Source organism: Crotalus tigris, unplaced genomic scaffold (genome assembly GCF_016545835.1).
Source record: "Crotalus tigris isolate CLP2741 ecotype Arizona unplaced genomic scaffold, ASM1654583v1 scf7180000020625.271290, whole genome shotgun sequence".
Classification (NCBI taxonomy): domain Eukaryota; kingdom Metazoa; phylum Chordata; class Lepidosauria; order Squamata; family Viperidae; genus Crotalus; species Crotalus tigris.
Genome location: NW_024098111.1, coordinates 19490 through 40789, shown reverse-complemented (window position 1 = coordinate 40789; position 21300 = coordinate 19490). Strand labels below are relative to the sequence as shown.

At 42.9% G+C, this 21300-nt stretch overlaps 1 protein-coding gene across 4 annotated transcripts in view; it reads right to left on the bottom strand.

The window, feature by feature from the left end:
- The window catches only part of MICU1 (mitochondrial calcium uptake 1), a 210994-nt gene that overhangs the window by 178259 nt on the left and 11435 nt on the right, over nucleotides 1–21300 (bottom strand). For all 4 annotated transcript variants that reach the window (XM_039368089.1, XM_039368090.1, XM_039368091.1 and 1 more), the window contains exon 2: nucleotides 3566–3727. In XM_039368089.1, the coding sequence (XP_039224023.1) occupies nucleotides 3566–3726 (161 nt within the window). In that variant the 5' untranslated portion in view covers nucleotide 3727. The remainder of the gene's footprint in view (nucleotides 1–3565; nucleotides 3728–21300) is intronic.

Genomic DNA, 21300 nt, shown 5'->3' with positions numbered 1-21300 from the left:
TGTACTAGGTGACTTTTCATACCATCCTTCCACCCACCATTTGGTCATGATAAGAGGAGACCCTACTAACACATTAGTACATTGCCCTGATGAAAGGTATTTTAACACTTTATCCTCTGCCTTTAGGGTAGAGCAAAACTATTACCAAATTGTATTTTCTGATATGATAGATGGAGGAAATTATTCAAAGTATTACTGAAATGGGAATCCACATTAAATACATTACATTTTAATGGAAATAAAACTAAAGAAAAATTGGGCATCATTCCACGCTCTACCTTTGGAATGGAATAATTCACTAGGGCCAATTTGCCCCTACCTGAGCTGGCCAACTCGCCGCAGGGTAACACACAGGGCCAACTCATTGCAAGGACAACTCGCCACAGGCGACTGGGGGGAGACCTGGGCAGGCAGGCGAGTGAGCGGGTGGGCAGAGTCCAGAGCGTATAGGGATGTGGGGGCGGGGAGGCAGCGGTTGCCAGGGTTTCCCATTTTCACACCCCTCCATCTGAGCCCGGTATGGCAGGGATAGCAGTGGTTCTAAGCCCAGTGAGGCGATGGTGGTAGTGGTTCCAAGCCTGGAGTGGCGGCAGCAGGGGTGTGAAAATGGGAACTCCCTGGCTGCTGCCGCCTCCCTGCCACCCGCCTGCTGGACTCTGCTCTCTGCATTCTGCCCATCCGCTCACTTGCCCGCCTGCCTAGCTCTTCCTCTGGCTGGCTGTGGCCTGTGATCTCACTGCAGTGAGTTGGTCATGTGGAGTTGTCTTGCGGTGAGTTGGCAGAGGCGAGTTGGCGTGGTAAACTGGCAGCAGTGAGTTGGCCCCATCCAGTTGGCCAAGGGGAGTTGTCCTATACCCTTCTACTTTTTGGAGAATACATCTCAACAGGCCATTCAAAGGCCCGTAGCATAATTCACAAATCCTCTAGGAGTGTTTTCATTAAAAACTATTTGAAAACCCATTCATCTTAGGGCAGACATGTCAAACATAAGGCCCGGGGGCCAGATGCAGCCCGCAAAGTGGTTTCATGTGGCCCGTGAAGCCATCCTGGAAATAGTGAGGGAACGGCCCCCGCTGCCTTGGCCCTGGCCCAAGCCAGCTGGGAGCCACTGTACTATTTTGTGGTGGCCATCTATGCTGAAACGCATTCAGTCTTAGCTCCACAAGGCAGTCTAGAAACAGCGAGGAACCAGCACCTGCCGCGTCGGCCCCACCCCCTGGGTGCATGCTGGGGAGATGTCACCCTTTGTGAAGAATGAAGAAATGGAATTGGTGCTTGCCCCGGTCCCACCCCCTCCTGCCAGACACCCTCAGATCTGTCCCACTCCTGCCCAGGCCCCGACAGGCACCCTTGACGTGAACAACGTAGGCCATGCCCACTCAGTAGGCCACATCCACTCCATCCACGTCCACCCAGTAGGCTGCACCCACCCTGACCACACACCCCCGGCCCCCCCGAATGCAACCACAATGCTGATGTGGCCCTCAATGAAACTGAGTTTGACACCCCTGTCTTAGGGCATAAACAAAGGAACGATCTGGATTTCCTTAGGGGGCTTCTCACTGAATTCCTAATTAAGAGAAACAGCTCCAGAAATAGCCTACACAAGGTGAGACAGAATACTGGAAACCACACACTCCGTATTAGTGTCACATATCACAGACTCAGTATGATGCAAGGGAAGCTTCAAAGAAGAAGGGAGGGAGGGAGGGAGGGAGGGAGAGAGAGACCAAGACCAAACTGGCACTTATCTTTCTGTCCCCGTATAATTGTAGCTTTACAGCACAGCAAGCATTCATATACCCATGAAAGTGAATCTGCCTAATTAATTGGGGGGAGACACCCAGCACTACACATTTTGTTATATCATGTTTGTAGGGGGTCAATTTCCCTATCAGATTATTTATACAAAATTTCACTTTGAATTAGCTGGTGTTTCCCATTACAAGGCTCCTCCATGAAACCCTAACTAAAAGATACTTCTGATTCCACCTTCAGGTATGTAAATACATACTTATGAATTCTGGTTTTCTAAACATTCCAGTGCTTCTGAGATGAATTCAGGATTAAATCCCACTGAATTCAACAAAGTATACTTCTCAGTAGACATGTAGAAAAATAGCATCCATAGTATGTTCTTGTCCAGCCATATTATGGAAAGGTTCCTTTACAAATAGATCAAAGCAATATATTGATTGAGTTTGCCTAGGTTATGTTAAACTTACATTTAACTATGTCATATAAAGACATAGCAATTGTGGATATTGTTTTTATGTGGGTTCATTTTAAGTGTTATGTGTTATGAATTTCTAATCCACATTATTTTTTTATTTTGTTTGCTTGTTGTTTGTTAATTTGCTTATTACTTTTATTAAAATATTTGTAAATAAAATATTGCAAAAATATAATTTTTACAACTAATTCAAGGAGGTGGACCTTTTTCCTTCTATTTTACTTATGACAACAGTTCTTTGAGGTAGGTTGGGGGGGAGGAAGGGATGGAGGGGGGGAGGGAGGGATGGAGGGAGGGGAGAGAAAGGGAGGAGGGGGAGGGAGGGGGAGGGAGAGGGGGAGGGAGGGAGGGAGAGAGAGACCAAGACCAAACTGGCACTTATGATTCAATAATAACATACAAGTGTTTGTTACAAGCAGTGTAACAATATCATACAAGCAGTGTTCCGATATCTCAGAAGTTACCACAAGGAAGAGGAAGTCAGGCTATTCTCTAAAGCACCTGAAGGCAGGATAAGAAGCAATGGATGGAAATTAATAAAGAGAGAAGCAACCTAGAACTAAGAGAAATTTCCTGACAGTTAGAACAATTAATCAGTGGAACAACCTGCCTTCAGAAGTTGTGAATGCTCCAACACTGGAAGTTTTTAAGAAGAGACTGGACAGTCATTTGTCTGAAATGGTATAGGGTTTCCTGCCTGAGCAGGAGGTTGGACTAGATGACCTCCAAGGTCCCTTGTTGTTGTTGTTATTCCATGAAAACAGATTTTCAGAGTCCACGTTAACCATGTTTTGCGGTCTCAGCATATAAATCATTTGTCCACACAATAAAAATGAGACTTTAAAATCCAGGCTGGGATAACAAAGTCACCTTATTGTTGCCAAGTGATTCTAAAATATTACATGACAATATAGATGCTATTTAATTGATACATGTACATTCATTGCATTTTTCGGAGGTTTGCCAACTAATTTAAAAAGAAGCAAGATGCAGGAAAGCAATATTACACTAGCACGGTAGACTAATTTGTCACCACAACTATCAGTGCCACACTATATATAGTACAGCACAGAGCTCTTGGATTGTCCTTTATAAAACAGCTGTAATGCTGAAAAACGTTTTATCTCTCAACAGTAAACACTAGCAAACCTGGGTTAGGGAACGAATCAGTAGGCATGTAGAACATAGCCAATCATCTAGCTCTTTAATCCGCAACAAGGATATATAAATGCAAACTACATGGCACGATTGCATTTTTTTTCCTCACTGCAAATTGTATTTACCTGTCTGTTGATTTGCTTTAACAACTGTTGGTAGTTTCAATGCACTCACCTTCTCCAAAGAAGTCCGGTACTTGTAGTTAGAACTGTTGTTCCTGCAAAAGCTACCATCATAAGCCTGCGCCGGCTTTGGGGATAACGAGTATTACCAAAATGGCGCCTGGAAGTGACAGCTAAGGCCGCCATAGTAGGGAGGAGACCAAATCGCAACATTCTGGGAAAGGAAATAAAGAAAAGAATAAGAATAAAAACATCAGAGCAGCTTAGGTTTTGAGACCACTTTTGACTTTTTGTTTGAGGAAGATAAAAACGATGTTTTGGTTTTAGGATTTGATGATTAGATTTGTTACGACTGTAGGTTGCCCTCAACTTACGACCATAACTGAGCCCAAAATTTCTGTTGCTACACAAGGCAATTGTTAAATAAGTTTTGCTCCAATTTACAACAGGGTGGATTTGATTTAAATCAAGTCGATTTAAATAATGATTTAAATCATGATTTAAATCACTAATAAAAAGGCTTGATTTAAATCAACTCCATTTAAATCATAATTTTTAAAGAGCAACTGTCAACTCTGTCATGCAGTGGCTCCTCCTCTGACTTGCTGTTGACTCACTGACGGTCCCATTCACTTTAATGGGACGGCTGGTGATGCGGCAGTGACATGACAAGGTGAGGGACATGACGGGCAGCAAGTGAGTGGATGCCCGCTAACAGGCGCTGCCATGATGGATCTGAAATGACAGGTGCTCTTTAAATGTAAGGACTCATTCTTGCTGGTAGTTAGAATCTTTAATATTATTATTTGCAAACAAAATGAAGGTTTCCTATTTAGAATAATAAGTCATCAAGTTAGTAAAACAGCGATATCAGAACTGATTTTAGGTTAATAGGTTAATCACACATACCTTGTTTTCCCCAAAATTAGACCTACCCTGAAAATAAGACCTACCCTGATTTTTGGGAGTGGGCCTAATATAAGCCCTATTCCCAAAATAAGCACTAGTTAGGACCCTGCCCACTCCGTCCCACCTTATTGCCGCAACGGGCAGGAGAGCACGTGTCATGCCACTGCAACAACGAGGCAAGGCAAGTGGGGGAGGGGGTAGAGCTTCCCCACATGCCCCACACCTGCTTACTACAGCCCCCCCCCAGTCAGGTCATTCCTTGCTCAGCAACCTTCCCTTTCACTCCCCTCCCGAGCCAGACTACTATGCTACGGAGGATGGGCGGGATAGGAGGATGGGGGGGAGAATGATGGTGAAAGACTCCACTGCTGCTGTTCATTTTGCCCCACAGATCTCCTGCCCGGCGGCAGCCACCGCCTCTTACTCCACAACTCTCCAATGGCTTGCACTGTGACCGGGCAGTGCAAGCCTCCCCTGCCACCTCCCTCCGCCAGCCCTCCGTCGCCGCCACTGGAAAGAATGGAGAGAGGAACAGCTCTGTGCAGTATCCCTATGATCACATGATCAAAATTCAGACGCTTGGCAACTAGCATGTGCGAAAAGTGGTCATAAGTCACCTTTTTCAGTGCTGTTGTAACTTTGAATGGTCACTAAATGAATGATTGTAAGTCAAGGACTACCTGTACAAACATACTGAGTACTTTTATTGTTATTACTAGATTTGTATATTTTATATTTTTAAGGTTTATGTTTAAACTTAGAGTAAGTGGTTATTTTGTACAGAATTTTAGTGTTTTGTGGATTGTGTAGTATATATACTCTTTATATCAGCGCTCAACCTGTGGGTCGCGACCCCATTTGGGGTCGAACAACCACTTCACGGGGGTCGCCAAACAACGCGATCCGCCATTTTTTTCCGCCATTTCCCCCCCTTTTCCTTAGTTCTGCTACTCCCTCTTATTCTATTGGCTTTCAAAAGCCAATAGAATATACTTCCTTGAACAGAGTCTAATTCTATTGGCTTTCAAAAGCCAATAGGAATTGTCCAGGGCTGTCTCTGCCCTGCTGAGCCTGCCAAAAGCCCCAGTCTGCAAATGGTGCTGCAAGGGGAACAGTCTGCAGAGCTTCCCTCCCTGCGAGCAACTAAAAAGTAAGTAAAAGAGGGCCGGGGGTGGGAGGTGGGAGGCCGTTGGGTGCAGGGAGGGTTGCTGGCACGCGTGGGGCCGGCAGGTGCCTTACCTACCTTGGGCTGGGCCAGCTGATGGCCCAGCCGGTGGTCGCCCTGCCTGCTGCGGCCGCCCGGGAGCGCCTGGGCCTGCCTGCCGTCGCCCCTTGCTGGCTATGCCTCAGCCGGCGCAGGGGGCGGCACCACGCATGCGCGGCATTCCCGGGCCCGTAGTCCTCGACTTACGACCGGGGTCGGGGCTATAAAAAGGTTGAGAACCACTGCTTTATATGATACTTTTGTTTTAATTTAGAATAACAAGTTATTTTATGATATATTTGTATCTGTAGTGAAGATAGTTGGAAGTCACTGTTTTTATATCCCTTCTCCCATTTTTTGGGTCTCTTTTTAACTTTCACCTTCTTTTTAATCTTTTTTGTTGTTGTTTTGCACTTTATTTTTCCTCTGAAACTTAACAAAGTTGGTTAAAAAGAAAAGGCAGCTTAAGTATTAAACTGTGCAAATCAGGGGCCTTTGAAGAAACTAAAAGGCTGCAGTGTGTTCATTTCCTTTTTAATCTTCTAGCTAGCAGAATAAAATAAAAAAACCAATAACACTAGCTAGCTTGGTAGGCTTCACAATTTACCAATGAACTTCCTAAAACCTATCAGAATTTCTACTCTAGTTCAGGGATAATCAGCTTGTCGGCAGCCAAGCAATTAAAAGCTGAACTCTGGGTCACAGAAGTTATCATCAAATGGGGATGTGAAGTGAATAGATGCACAGTTAGTCAATCTGGGGCTGGTGACTTGGATATAAATTTCAACTGGAGGGTGGCCAAAATATAGATGAAGGTAGCACCAGTTTGTAGACTAGTCCAAAAGTGGATAAGCCAAGAAGAAAAGGAGCCAGAAGACACTCTAGCAGGCCACTGGGAGACAGCAGGAGAAAAGTCAAGATTCCTAGGTTTGGTTGCACAAAATTCCACTTTGGGCTTAGGGCTGATGAGCTTAAAAGGGAAGACTATGCATCACCTCAATCTGCAGTCTAGAATGCTTTGGTTTGATTCTTGGGAATCCAATATGTAGCCTGATGCTTTTTAGATGTACTAGGTTACACATCAGTCCCAGCCAGAATACAGTATCCAGAGAAGCTCTAGTAGTTAAGGAGATCCTGTTTCAAGTCTACAGTACTTTCAGTCATGGAAACTCATTAGGTGATTCTGAGTCACACACTTTCCTTTAAAAATCTCATAGGGCTGTTGGTATGACTAATAAAATGAAGGGAGATCCCCAGGTAACCTAACAATAAAACTAATCCAATCAACAAAATTTCCAGTCCAAAATATCTGGAGGGCATCAGTTTATGGAAAGATGCATTAGCTTACATTGTGAAAGTAGTCACTGACATGGAACCAAACCCTACCCAGCGTTTGCATCATAACTCAACTACTGCAGTCATGTAAAGTTAGTGCAAGTCTCTTCCCCAAATTACAAGTGCGTATGTTTATACAATTTGTGTAAAACCTAACAAAAATATAACAAATATAAACAGTGACCAGTAGTTATGGAAATAATAACCTAAATAATCTACCATTAATTTTTTATTTCAAGATTAAGAGAGTTAGAGAAACAGATGTAGCACTATAAAGTCTTCATAGGAATCTCAACAAGCACAAGCTGAAACCTTCCAGACTCTTTTCCCTCCTTGTGTGTGTGTGTGTGTGTATGTGTAGAATTTCTCTCCCTGATGTACCTGTTTAGACTCCCAAATCATATTTTCTTCTGCATATTATACAAATGGAAATATAGTTTAGGAAATTTTGCTAGGTAAGAAAAGTGCAATTTAGTGTAGTTGCCTTCTCTAGAGAGTGTAAAAATAGTAATGTTGCCTAACATTCTATAGAGTATTCATTAGTAATTAAGATGTTCTTTTAATAAAAGCTCATATTTCCTAGTCAACAAAATGCGGTTTACTGGCCAGATTATTATAGAAAGAAAAGTGTAAAGCTGGCTACTGAAATAAATAGTATTTAAACATGAACTCTTTAAAATGGAAACATCATCTCTAAATACAAACAACAATCTATTTCAGAGGTACCCCTGGGAATTGCAAAAATGGAAACAATTCATATAAGAATGACTTCAATTTGCAAATGGTTTGAGGCTGTTTGCTCTGTCTTGCTTTTTAGATGTTATCTCTTCAACAACACAGCTTCCAGATAACATATGCCATTATTTTATATAGAAACCTACGAAATAATTTTAATGATTTGTGGCATGAAACCTCCTTTTACAGAACTCAAGAGGTTTTGCCATCATTTCAAGATGAAATAAATCCATCAATCCAACTTCAACACGAACATAACTCTTTAGATCAGAAAGTAAGGCTGGACTGCAGAATATATAATCACTTTTTCCAATTTCCCCTTTATAATTAACATAATAGGAAGAACTGGACTAAGATTATAATTAATATTAGATTATTATTTAGCTGATGCAGGCTAATTAAAGTAAATTGAGGTTTCCAAAATTTTCCATTGTTGTCCCATGTTATTTTTCCACCTAAGCATGAATTACAATGGCTAGCTTTGGTATCAGTGTGCTGTTATACTACAGCTGAAGACGAAATAGGGAAAGGAATTAGCGCAAGGAGGATGGGAAAGGAGAATGCAAGTCTAACAGGAATTCTCAAACTGTTATTTAATGCTGAGTTGAACATACACATAATTTAAAATATTCATTAAGTTCCTGATAGAAATCTAAAAAAGAAAAGAAAAAAATGCCGGAAGGGGCATTGTCTTACCTGAACACCTTTTCTCAGCATGAGGAATGTAGAATCCACAAATGGGTTGATTTAGTCTTCTAGCCCAATCAGACCAAACAATCAAAGTTGCCACGCCTCTGCAGGGTCTGACTATGCCCCAGTTTCGAAAGGGCGAAGCAAATGATTGTGTGACGTGATGGCTCCGAACTGCTGACACTAACCTAACTGCTAGTAATGATCAGGGAGGGGGTGGATTCTACATTCCTCATGCTGAGAAAAGGCGTTCAGGTAAGACAATGCCCCTTCTCCAGCATGTAGAGGAATGTAGAATCCACGAATGGGACATACCAAAGCCCCTATGATCCCACGGGTGGGAAGCAGGTTGGTTAAGTGTCAGTGCTGAAATGGGTCACGTTGTAAAAGCCGATGGCCAAAAGCGGCCTCTGCAGAAGCAAACTTGTCGAGTTTGTAGTGGCGAATGGTGAAGGGGACGACCACGTAGCCGCCTTACAGATGTCCTCTATGGATGCCTGAGTCTGCCACTCCGCCGACGTGGAAGCACTACGAGTAGAGTGCGCTGTCAGGCAGCTTGGGACAGGTAAAGAGTAAGCCGGTAAGATTGAGCGATACAGGCCTTGATCCACCTGGCTATAGTAGAGGAGGAAATCTTCTGTCCCTTGGAAGCTGAGTGGAAAGAGACAAACAATGCCTCTGATTTGCGAAAGGAAGCTGTCCTCTTAATGTAATGACGCAATGCCCTACGTACATCTAGGTAATGCCACTGCTTTTCTAGTGTGTGAGAAGGATTGGGACAAAAGTTTGGTAGTACAATGTCCCAAGCCTGGTGAAACAGTGTATTCACCTTGGGAATGAATGAGGGATCTAACCTCATCACCACTCTGTCCTGATAGAAGGTGCACAGGTCTTCCCTAACTGAAAGAGCAGCCAGCTGACATGCGCCTCACTGACATGATGGCTACTAGGAAGGCCACCTTGTGGGACAAAATGTGAAGAAGACAAGACCTTATAGGTTCAAAGGGAGACCTAGTGAGTGCCTTCAGAACCCGAGGTAGTTCCCAAGATGGATATCTGTGTACTACCAGAGGTCTGGTGTTGGAGACTCCTTTCATAAAGGACCGGACCCTGGGATGATGGGACAATGGAGTGGCGTTGGCACAGGTGAACACTGTGGAAAGAGCGGCCACTTGTCTATGCAAGGTGTTGGGCGCTAAGCCCTTATCCACTCCATCCATGAGGTATTCAAGAATCACTGGAATAGTGACAGAAGAGATAAACAAACTCTTACAGGTACACCAGTCACAGAAATTCTTCCAAGTGGCATCATAGATCCAGTTCATCACCGGCTGTCTAGAAGCTTGGATCATAGCTATCACACTTGAAGAGTAAGATCCACACATGAGGAACTGGCGCTCAGATGCCAGGCAGCTAGTTGTAGCCACTGCGGGTCCGAGTGGCGTATGGCCCCCTGCATTAGAATTAACTTCTCTGGAGGGATTTGCCAAGGGGGGGCTACGGCGAGGTTCACGAGATCCGTGAACCATGGATGCCTCGGCCAATATGGGGCCACAAGGATTACCTCCGCCCGTTCCTGTAACAGCTTCCTGATGACAGCCGGGATCAAGGGAAGGGGTGGAAATGCATATAGAAGGCCCACCAGCCAAGGGCTGTGGAAGGCGTCTGCTCCCTCTGAACCTTCAGATGAGTACCGAGATAGAAACCGGGGAAGCTGGGCGTTCGTTGGGGATGCAAACAGGTCGACTTTGGGCCAACCGAAATGGTGAATTATCTCCCAAAAGAGACGGGGATGTAGACGCCACTCCGAATGATCTATCGTAGATCAACTCAGAAAATCCGCCTGGTCGTTTTCCAACCCTGAGATGTGTTTCGCCTTTAGGGACAACAGATTCTGTTCCGCCCATGACCCCAGACACTGGGCCTCGAACATTAGAATCTGCGATCGAGTTCCGCCCTGCCTGTTGACATGGGACTTTGCCACCATGTTGTGTCAGAACCAGCAGGTGGCAGCCCGCCAACTTCTTGTGGAAATGGCGAAGTGCTAGGTGTATGGCTCTGAGCTCTAACCAATAGATATTTTTCTTGAGATCCTGTTGGGACCACCGCCCCTGGGCAAATTGGGATTGCAGATGTGCCCCCCATCCAAACAGACTGGCGTCTGTGGTCAAGGTTACCCGAGTCAGTTCTCTAAACAGGGATCCTTTGGACAATGCTGGGGACAACCACCAGATGAGGGACGTGAGTGTCTGTGGTGGGACTCGCACCTTCTGTGGAAAACATGCTACACTCCATTTCTGGTAAGGGAATAGAAACCACTGCAGTTGTCTCGTATGAAGCCTGGCCCAGGGCACGATGACAATACATGAGATCAGTTTCCCTAACAGCTGTGACAGTAGGAACAGGGTTACACATTTCTCCGTGTGCACCCTGGTGATCATCGTACGTATGCTGAGCTGACGCTCCTGAGACAGGAAAACTCGACACTGGTTGGTGTCTATTATTGCGCCTAAGTGGAGCAAACGGTTTGCTGGGATCAGATGGCTCTTTGGGAAGTTGATCATAAATCCATGATCCTGGAGTCTCTTGATCGTCAGTGCCACGTCTGATCAGGCGTTCAGTGCCGAGGACAACTGGATTAGGATATCGTCCAAGTAGCACTGAATGTGGACGTACCAACCTGAGCTGTGCGGCGAGAACCGCCAAGATTTTGGTGAAAACCCTTGGAGCTGATGATAGGCCAAATGGCAGAGCCCTGTACTGATAGTGATGGTTGGAATACCTGAATCTGAGAAAACGCCTGTGATTTGGATGTATGGGAACATGCAGGTAAGCTTCTGTCAGATCTATGGATGTAAGAAAGTCCTCTGGCCGAATACTGCCCAGAATAGAATGAAGAGTTTGCATCTTGAATTTTTGGTAAATTAGGTACCAATTTAGAACCTTGAGGTCTCGGATCACCCTCCATCCTCCCGAGGCCTTTGGTACCACGAATAGGATGGAGTAGAAACCTAGTCCCCATTGATCTGGGGGTACTTGCTCTATTGCCTCTATGCTTAACAGATGACGAATGGTCTCCTCCATGAGACCTTGTTTCATGGGATTTCGGGATAGGGGGCAGGAGATGAGGTGCTGAGGGGGGAGCATGAGGAACTCCAGAGACAGTCCATCTCTGATAGTGGTTAGAACCCAATTGTCCGTGGTGGTGCTTTCCCATTTGTGGAAGTATAGTGCCAGTCTTCCGCCAATGGGGGAAATATGCCTCAAGTCACTTTGACTTTCGGAAAGGACGACCTCCTCTGCCGCGAAAGGGCCGCTTAGCCTGGAATTGTGGCTTTGGCTTGTCTCTGTAGCTGGACCGGTCTGATGAGCGGTCTGGCCCTGCTTGAAAGGGCCGATACCTGCTCCAGGTAGTTCGGTCTGAGCCAGACTTAAACGACGGATGCCGGTTGTATGGAGAAAAAGTCTGCCCGTTTTTTTGACAATATGAGCTAGTACCTTCAACTTTTCTTTGTTTTCAGTCAGGTAAGGAGTGAGAGCCTCTCCAAAAAGGCGACCCTTTTGATATGGTGCCGCAGCTACTCTCCATTTGTGCCTGGTATCGGCCTTCCAATTTTTTAGCCAGAACAACCGGTGTGTGGCCACGTTGGAAGCTATGGCCCGAGCCGAATATTTGGCCGATTGCAGAGACACATCCGCCATATATTCCAGTGCGGCCCTTAGTTTAGTGATATCCTGGTGAACTCTTACTTCGTCTGGGGATATTCTGGCCTGTAATTCCCTGAGCCAGATTAATGCGATTCTGGCAAAGAAGGAGTTAGATGTTGAGGCCCTTATAGCCCAAGTCGATGCCTGATGGGTCCTTTTGAGGGAAATCTCAGACTTCTTGTTCTCAGCCTTAAGGGCCTCCGACATATCTCCTGGGATTTTGGTGTCTGACAGTATGGGGGCGAGAGCCTCGTCTACACCCAGAACTTTGAGGACATCGTTGAGGGAAGGGACCGTATCTAAGAGCTTATGATCTAATCCCCCTAGAGCAGAGAAACTTCCAGGAGATCCCCACTGATCCTGAATGGATTTGAGAAACATGGGTGGACAAGGTATCTGTAGATTCTTATTGACCAGTTCCAGAAACAATGGATCAGAACTCTGTCCAGAGTCCTGATCGGTCGTCTGTGGTTTCACCAGTTCAATTTTTCCGGTGACATAGGCCTTTTGTAAAAGAGAATAGAAGGAATTTGGATTAAACACCCCTACCATAGGAGTGGCCTCGGCCTGAATGTCTTCCCCATCTGACCACATGCCTTCTTCTGGAATCTGTGCGGAATAATCCGATATCTCACTCCCTTCAGATTGAGGTGGAGAACTGTGATCTGAGATCTCATACTCCCTGGGATGCATAATTTCCGTGGGCGTAGGGGGCTTTGACGGTCCTTGGACCAGAATGGCTCTCCCTGAAGCCACCCTCGCCCGAGCCATCGCCTGTGAAATCATGGCTTGGAGCTGGACAGTAAATGAAGAATGTTCGGGGGCCCGAAGACCCGCCGCCGTTGGCGTGAAAGATGATGATGGGATTGGGGGAGGGACGACTGTAGTAACCTCCCCCTCACAAGACACTGAGGAAGGTCCTGGCTCAGCAGCTGGAATTGAATCTTGGACCTGTAATCTCAATTCTCAGTCAAAGAGGGACAGATGATCCTGTTCATATCCCAGCAAAGAACCCTGGTCCAGGGTCTGCTCGGGAGACCAAGCCTGTGTAAAAGGGGAAGGTCGATGCTCCCCTGATGTGGATGCAAGAGGAGGGGAGGGGATAAGCTGCGTCTCTCCGGCCTGTCGCTGGGCTTTGGAGAATTGTCGCTCCAGCACCCTATGTCTGCTATCTGCTTGCTTGTCATCGGCCTTAGAGGTCCGTTTGACCTTGGCCTTGACTTTTGCAGATGTATCCTGACTGGATGGCTTGCGTTTTACATTTCATTTCCACTGGAGGTGGAAGCCTGTGAAACAGTGTTATCCGCCATATTGAAATAAACAATAGGAAAGAAACAACAGGTGTTCACCAGGAGATCCCTGGATCAGTCCTGTTCTGCAGGAGGAGAAAGGGCAGGTTTTCACCAAGAGATCCCTGGATCGGCCCTTGGTCTGCAGGAGAAAGGAAGGCCACGGCCCACCTGGGTGGTACAGGCCTGCACGAGGGTCTGTGAGGTCCAGCCCACCATTAAGCATGGAGTCACTACACAATATAAGCTACACTCTGCTCAGGGGCTGTCCTCCCCGTTCAATTTTTCAGGCTCACTGTAATAGAGAGACAATTTGGCTGAAAAAGTATCAAATGTCAATTAAAGATAAATCTATATATAAATATAGATATATATCTTGTTTATTTTAATTCTGTTTTATTTTAATTAATTTTCATTTTTTTTACCCTTGTGTCTCACTTAGTGACGGATAGGACAGTAAGTGCTGACCACTATGCAGACAGTGGAAAACAGGCACGGCAAGCAGCAGTCCAATCTGTTGGCACTGGATATTTGAAAGGTACTGGTAAGTCACACAGTCTGGAATATTACCAGATAAAATGGAATGAGAGACTCAAGGTATTTTCCCTATGTCCACTAGGTAACCTAAGATGGCGCCTATTAAGCAGCTGAAGCACGAGGTAATGAAGATCTAAAAGAGTGTAATTAGAACTCCTATTCCCCTCCCACGTAGGGAGAATCACCAAATAAGTAAGTTGCTTTGTGACAGAGAAGGCTGTAATTAGGTTAAAGCAGTCAATTTAATGTGTGCGATCGGGCGGAGCCCAAAATGGCGGCCGCAACGATCTAATGAGAGATAAAACAAGCTGAGAGAAAAGATCCTCTTCTGAAGTAATCTGGTAATAAGTTCTTTTAGTCAAACAGTTCACCTGTGGGTTTTTTGGGTAATTTACAGCTGACAATCAACACTAACAAGGAAGTACTTGAGTAATGTGAGGATCGAGCCTTCTAGAGGCTCAAAATGGCGCCTGCAGGTTGTTTGAATTGGTAATGAACCCAGGAAGGTGAATTCAGAGTTTTCAGCCAAAAACTAGTAGTTTAAAGCTTCGCATTCACAGCGAAGATCCTGAGAGGGGGTGGGGGGGGATTGTAATGAGGAGGCAGCTGTCTGTAATGAGCTGTCTGCCTCTGAAAAACTCAACGGAGAAGGGAGTTGATTAAAGAGAGAAGAAATGGTGCAGCACTGAGCCCAGAGCTGAACCAATCCCCCCCCCCAAAGAAGGAAAAAAAGGGTAGAGAATCCACAAATGGCAATAACTACCTTTCTGAATCTAAACTGGGAGCCAAATTCTCACATCTCTTCAGGGCTGAGACCAAATGAAACTGGGGCATGGTCAGACCCTGCAGAAGCGTGGCAACTTTGATTGTTTGGTCTGATTGGCTAGAAGACTAAATCAACCCATTTGTGGATTCTACATTCCTCTACATGCTGGAGAATTTTTATTTCTCGCTTCTTCCAGGATATAAAGCATTTTCTCCTAAAAGGTTCAAGGTTATCCAAGGAATTTCCACAGTTGAGGGTGAATATGAATAAGGCTACCGGCCTAGGCTTCAAAAATATAGAGGAACAGGGTTATGTACTTAAGATGGGATGCTATATCACTTTTTAAAATAAAATACTTAAGTAAACAACTCTAGAAGATAGCAGAGAGATGGAAAGACTTTCAGATTTTTGTATCTCTTCTCTCAATAGTCCCCAATAATTTGAGGCTCCCTAGATCTAGCTAACAAATGTATAATTAAACAAATCTGTCTGAACTTCTTAATATAAATCAGACAGTTCAATCATAGCATGCCATCACTAGTCAGTCAACAAAAAAATAAAAAAGCAATAAAAGAAACTTATGACCAGCTAAAATTGAAATTCGTACTAGCTGGATGCACATACCATGCAAATTCATGCTTTCTTTAACCATGCACTACTGAATATAAATCACTTGACATCAACCAAATAAATCATATTATGCTCAATTTTGTATGCTGCATGACCTAAGCAGATGGACAAAGTAGTTACAATAGTTAAAAGGAGAAATTGTGAAACACAGATAATCCTCAGCTTAGAACAGTTCATTTAGTGACCATTCGAAGTTACAACGGCACTGAAAAATGTGATTTATGGTCATTTTCCATACTTATAAATGTTGTAGCATCTCTCTATGGTCACATGATCAAAATTCACTTAACCATGTTACTAACTTAACAATTGCAGCGATTCACTTAACAACTGGGGCAAGAAAGGTGGAAAATGGGGCAAAACTCACTTAACAAATGTCTCACTGAGCAACAGAAATTTTGGGCTCAATTTATGGTTGTAAATCAGGGATTACCTGTATTATGAAGTGAAAATATACTTGTAATGCAAATATCTGTGATGCAGAAAAAGCTATATCGTTCAAAATCTTAATACTGGGCAAAGCTTCCAAAATTGTTGAAAGGAAATAAACCATAAAATAAGAGAGCAGGAGACGGAAAAAGTTAATGGAACCTTTCTATTTCTCTTATTCCATTGTCACAAACTTTCCTTGCTTTCATGGCTAAAGGCATACAAAGCCTCGGGGCCTTGAAAAATGAATCTATATACGGAATGATGCTTATGATAGATTAAAAACAAATTTTCAAAAGTATTATTTTGCAGAAAAGGAGGCACATGTTTTTTTAAGCATGGGTTTGATCAGTCAATCATGGACTATTTTTAAAAGCAGTGTCACTCAAAACATTTTATTCGTAGGCAGCATTTTTCCCATAAGCCTCCACTGCTGTCCAATTTTCACTGCTTCATCAGAGATCCGACAATGCATTATGCATTTCTGGCCTCTTCAGAACAACTACTTGGCAGCAGTGGTGCACTTTGTAAGATTATTTCCTAAAACTTTCAATAATATTAAAGTCCTTATTGGTTTTGAAGTCAACCCTGACAAACTATGTGAATGCAAGCTCAAACAAAAAGAGCATCATCCATTCAGATTAGTGTGTCGAGATTTTAATTGGACAATTACTGAGTCAGTTTTGTGGCATTACCGACCTAGGAAAATGTTTTGTTGTGTAACAGTTGTCACCACTCATTAAGAAAGCTCTGCAAATGAAAGATTGCAATTAATCTTCCTGCTGCCAATTCCTGATTTCTCAGTTATGGCTAAGCCACTTGTAGTGTTACATCTGAAGTTCCTGGACAGTTAATTGCAAGCCGAACTGTCCACAAGAATATATTCTGGTTATCAAATTATGAAGGCTCAGCACTAGTAAAATTACTCAAAGCAGGCCAGGGGAAAATCTATTAATCCTAGCAAAATTCAGCTTACTAATGAAAAAGGCAAGAAGGAAAGCAGGGGAGTCAATGTTTGTTAACTGATGCTGCTGAATTATGTGCATTAACAAAACGGACCCCTCTAAATGTAGACACCCCCAAGAAAAGCGGCATTATCTATTAAAGAGGAGGACAACAAAAGGGAACTTCTTCCCATTTAGTAGCTGTTAAACAATGCTGTCAAACCCCATACTCCTGCACTGCGGTTTCTACAAGCAACTTTATTGGTTCAGCCTCCCAGTCAAAAATGTGGAAGCAGATCAAAGCAACTCCTGTGGCACTTTTCTCTTACAGCACATGGGAAATAAGGAAGTCTCTAATTCCCAACAACAATTTCAGAATCAAAGCTAGTGCATATAGATGAGCTAACCAATGAGCTGTTAGCGGATGGAGAAAGTAGAAAGAATGAGAGAAATTCTCTCTCATTCAGCTTCCTAAGACAGCAGAGATGCAGGAATAATTTCAAATGCAGAAAGCTTCATGTGCCTTTTATATGTCAAGGGAAGTAGTCCAGTCACAGTTAGTAGTAGCCAGTGTTATTCAATTGTAGGGAAGGATGTATCTTTCAAATCTTATTGCTTTGCATTGTATCCTCCTTCAATATGCTCAATATAGCATTGTCTTGCTCGGGGGTTCCCAACCGGGGGTGGGTGTGAAACAATATTCCAGGGGGTGTGAAAACTTGGATTTTCAAAATTATAGTGTATATACATAATTCATGCCGCTATTTCGAACTTTTGTAAGGGGTGCGAGAATATATCAGAAGTGTTCTAGGGATGCGGGGTATAGAAAAGGTTGGGAGCCGCTGGTCTGGCTGGTGGTATTACTTTCCTAGACAATGGAAGCTTACCCCAACTGATTTTGTTGGAGCCACACCATGGTTGCATACCCTGATGATGTTCTGTGATCATACTTTTCTAATTCGTATGTTCCTTATGAGTTTGGATCTCTGCAATTTGTTGCTCCTTCATCTAACTCCACGCTCAGTTCAGGAAACAGAAGGTGAGACCCGCTATCTCTGTTCTTCTAAACATTTGGAACACTTGAGAATATAAACACAAGACAAGCCACAGGTACCATGTTCCCACTCAAGTGGGCTGGGACCACATCAAGGGTTGATAGAGAGGAGGAAGAGCAATGCTCTGCCTCACATCCAAACAAAATACAGGCTCCTGAAGGAATGAGGAATATAAAAGACTCATTCTACATTTCTTGCAGCTTCAAGTTTAGAGAAACTCTTAAAATTTATTGTATTCTTGGGGTAAGCATTACGAAGAACACTTTGGATTGCCGATTAAGGTAGTTTTTGCTTAAGACCAAAGTGTGTGCAATTCTTAGGGCACAATGCACAGTGGCTTGTTTTAATAAGATAGCAGGCACCACTCAAAGCTGTAACTGATCTCTTAATCCTATGAACAATCTGCAGTCTTATTTCTGTTTACCCATTAAATTTAAGGTAGCATTGTGAAGCATAGAAATGTTAACCTCTTTTAAGATTCCTGACCAATGACAGATCATCTGGTGCAAAAATCTTTCAACATAGGACAACTGGGAATAGAGGACTTCACTACCATTCTTGTGGTATAAATCGCAATTTGATTTCTGGAAGAAGATACCCATTGCAAATGGGTCATTTCTTTGACCAAACTCAGGCTAATAGGCTATCATATTAATTCCAACCTAGTGGGAATTCCATTCATCTGGGAACAGAAACTAAATTGGCTTAGTCTGAAAGGGAAAACTTCATCTCTTGCCATAGAGGCCCTTACTACTGTCCCAGGCAACATACCAGTAAACCAGCCTTGTTGAGTCTCACATCTTTTCCATGTGCTGAATAACCACTGACATAGAGAAGAAGGGGTCAAGTTATTTTTCAGTTCTCCTAAGGACAGAAAAAGCAGCAATGGGTGGAAGCTCATTAAAGAGAAATCTAATCTGGAACTAAAGAGAAATTTCCTGACAGTAAAAACAATTAATCAATGGAATATCTTGCCTCCAGGAGTTGTGGGTGCTCCACACCTGAGTCTTCAAGAAAAGATTGGACAGCCTTTTGTCCAGGATGTAATAAGGTCTTCTGTCTTGGGCAGGGGGTTGGTCTAGAAGTCTTCTAAGTTCTCTAAGATTCTATGATTCTTCTGATAAGACAATGGATACAGTATGTGGACTATTCTGGGATTTGTTAAGAGATTCTAAAAGCTTTGGGGGAGCAAAACTGGCATAGACTCAGCATCTAGATTCAACCACCTGAGGATTAAACAGAAGCCAAAATGTTTACTGTCTTCTCACCTAGGATAATTTATCATCTCAATCTGATTGTCTGTTATGGCTTTGAGAGGACACTTATCCCTATAAATATTCTGTAAAAGAACAAGATAAGTACTGCACTGTACCTAAAATTATAAAATGATTGACCAGCTCTGGATTCTAGTAATAATTCTGGATATGATAGTTAAACTGCTGCAGATGTCAAACAACAAGTGTGTCTTAAATATGGTCTATATTTCATTTTTCTGCAGGTGACATAATTGTCAGGTGCAGTTATCATCATTCAAGACACGTGCATGGAACAGTAACAAGGTAAATCATCATATCATCGGAAAGTGCATTACCATCATTGCTGACTGTACAAATTGACTCTCCTCAACTGAAATGTATTGGCTGCTGTCCACTGAACCTTTCTCATGATTTATTTTTCCATTTTGGAAACAGCTAGGGGGGCCTTTCCCACTAGCAACAACAACAATAAAAATATCCTTCACACAAAATAATGCTCAGTGAGGTCCATCCTTACAACCAATTTTGTTTTCCATTTCAAGTTTAATGTCATTTACAAAAGAGAATTTATTCTATATCAATCCCTGAAATCCTTTACAGGTAGCCCTTGTTTAGCGACCACACTGGGGACCAACAACTCAGTCATTAAACAAAGCGGTCTCTAAGTGAATCCACAAATGTGCTTACAGATAGTCCTCAACTTACAATCACAATGGAGCCCAAAATTTCAGTTGCTCAGTGAGCCATTTATTAAGTGAATTTTACCCCATTTTACGACATTTCTTGCCACGGTTGTTAAGTGAATCATTGCAGATATTAAGTAACAAGTTTGTTAAGTCAGTAAATGAACTGTTGTAAATTGAGGACTACTTGTATTATTTTCATTCAGGTTTCCTGTGTTTTCCAGACCTGTGAAGGTCGTAAATGCAAGGATTAATTGTAAATTTACATGTTCATCACTTTTGTAACTGCAGTCACTATAGGAAAATTACCCTCATGTCTGTCTGGCAAAACTGAATTAAGATACCACTACCAGTGCAACTAACTTGTATCTTAAAAAAGGAGGTGAATTCATGATCATTATTTATTAGAAAGATTCCGCCCAAAAATTCTACTATAGTATTTAAAAAGCTACTAATACATGGAACCGTTTAGCTCAAATACAATTAGATTGTAAAGAAGTAAAGCTGTAACAATAAGAGGAAAGAGTAAAATACAGGTAGTCCTTGACTTACAACAGTTCATTTAGTGCCTGTTTGAAGTTACAACGGCACTAAAAAAAGTGACTTATGACCGTTTTTCACACTTATGATCATTGCAGCACCTTGGTCACGTGATTTACACTTGGATGCTTGGCAACTGGTTCACATTTATGACGGTTGCAGTGTCCTGGGGTCATGTGACCCCCTTTTGCAACCTTCTGACAAGCAAAGTCAATAGGGAAGCCAGATTCACTTAACAACCATTCTACTAATTTAACAACTGTAGTGATTCACTTAACAAATGTGGCAAGAAAAGTTGTAAAATGGGGCAAAATTCACTTAACAAATGTCTCACTTAGCAACAAAGAATTGGGGCTCAATTGTGATCGTAAGTCAACGGCTACTTATATCTAAAGCAACATTTGAACGAATAGATCTCTGCTTGAACATTTTGAGGTTTATACACCTCTAAAAACAACAATGCCTTTGTTACACATTCTTTATTCTACTCTTATACACACAACTCAGCAATTTTATAATTTCATGAAAGCAGACAGATCCAGTACATCTAAAATGCAACTACTGATTGGGAAAGTAATTAATATACCAAGTCCATTATGCCATTTTCTGCCTAAGCCAGACAAATAATAAAATCAAGTCCTGACAGTCCATCTACTTATTCAGAAAATGATGATTTACACCTCCTGTAGTCATCTGAGTATTAGACAGAAAATTATAAGCAGAATCAATGCAGTAGTAACCATGCTTAATTTCCCACAATGCCTCTGAGACATAAAAGGACCTTCTAAAAAACATTCTGGGAGAAAATAAGATAAGGGTAGTCACAACAGCTTTTCCCAGTATTTTTATGTGTGTATTAATACATAAAATTATTGATATTGATATAAGTTTTCACATCTACCCAAATATATACAAATATGCACCCCTGACTTTCCAGTGACATCCTCAGACAGTATTTCTCAACCGTGACAAATTCAAGATGTGTGTACCAACTCCCAGAATTCCCCAGTTAGCATGCTGGAGATTCTAGAAGTCTACACATCTTAAATCAGGATTGAAAAACACTGTCCTAGACCC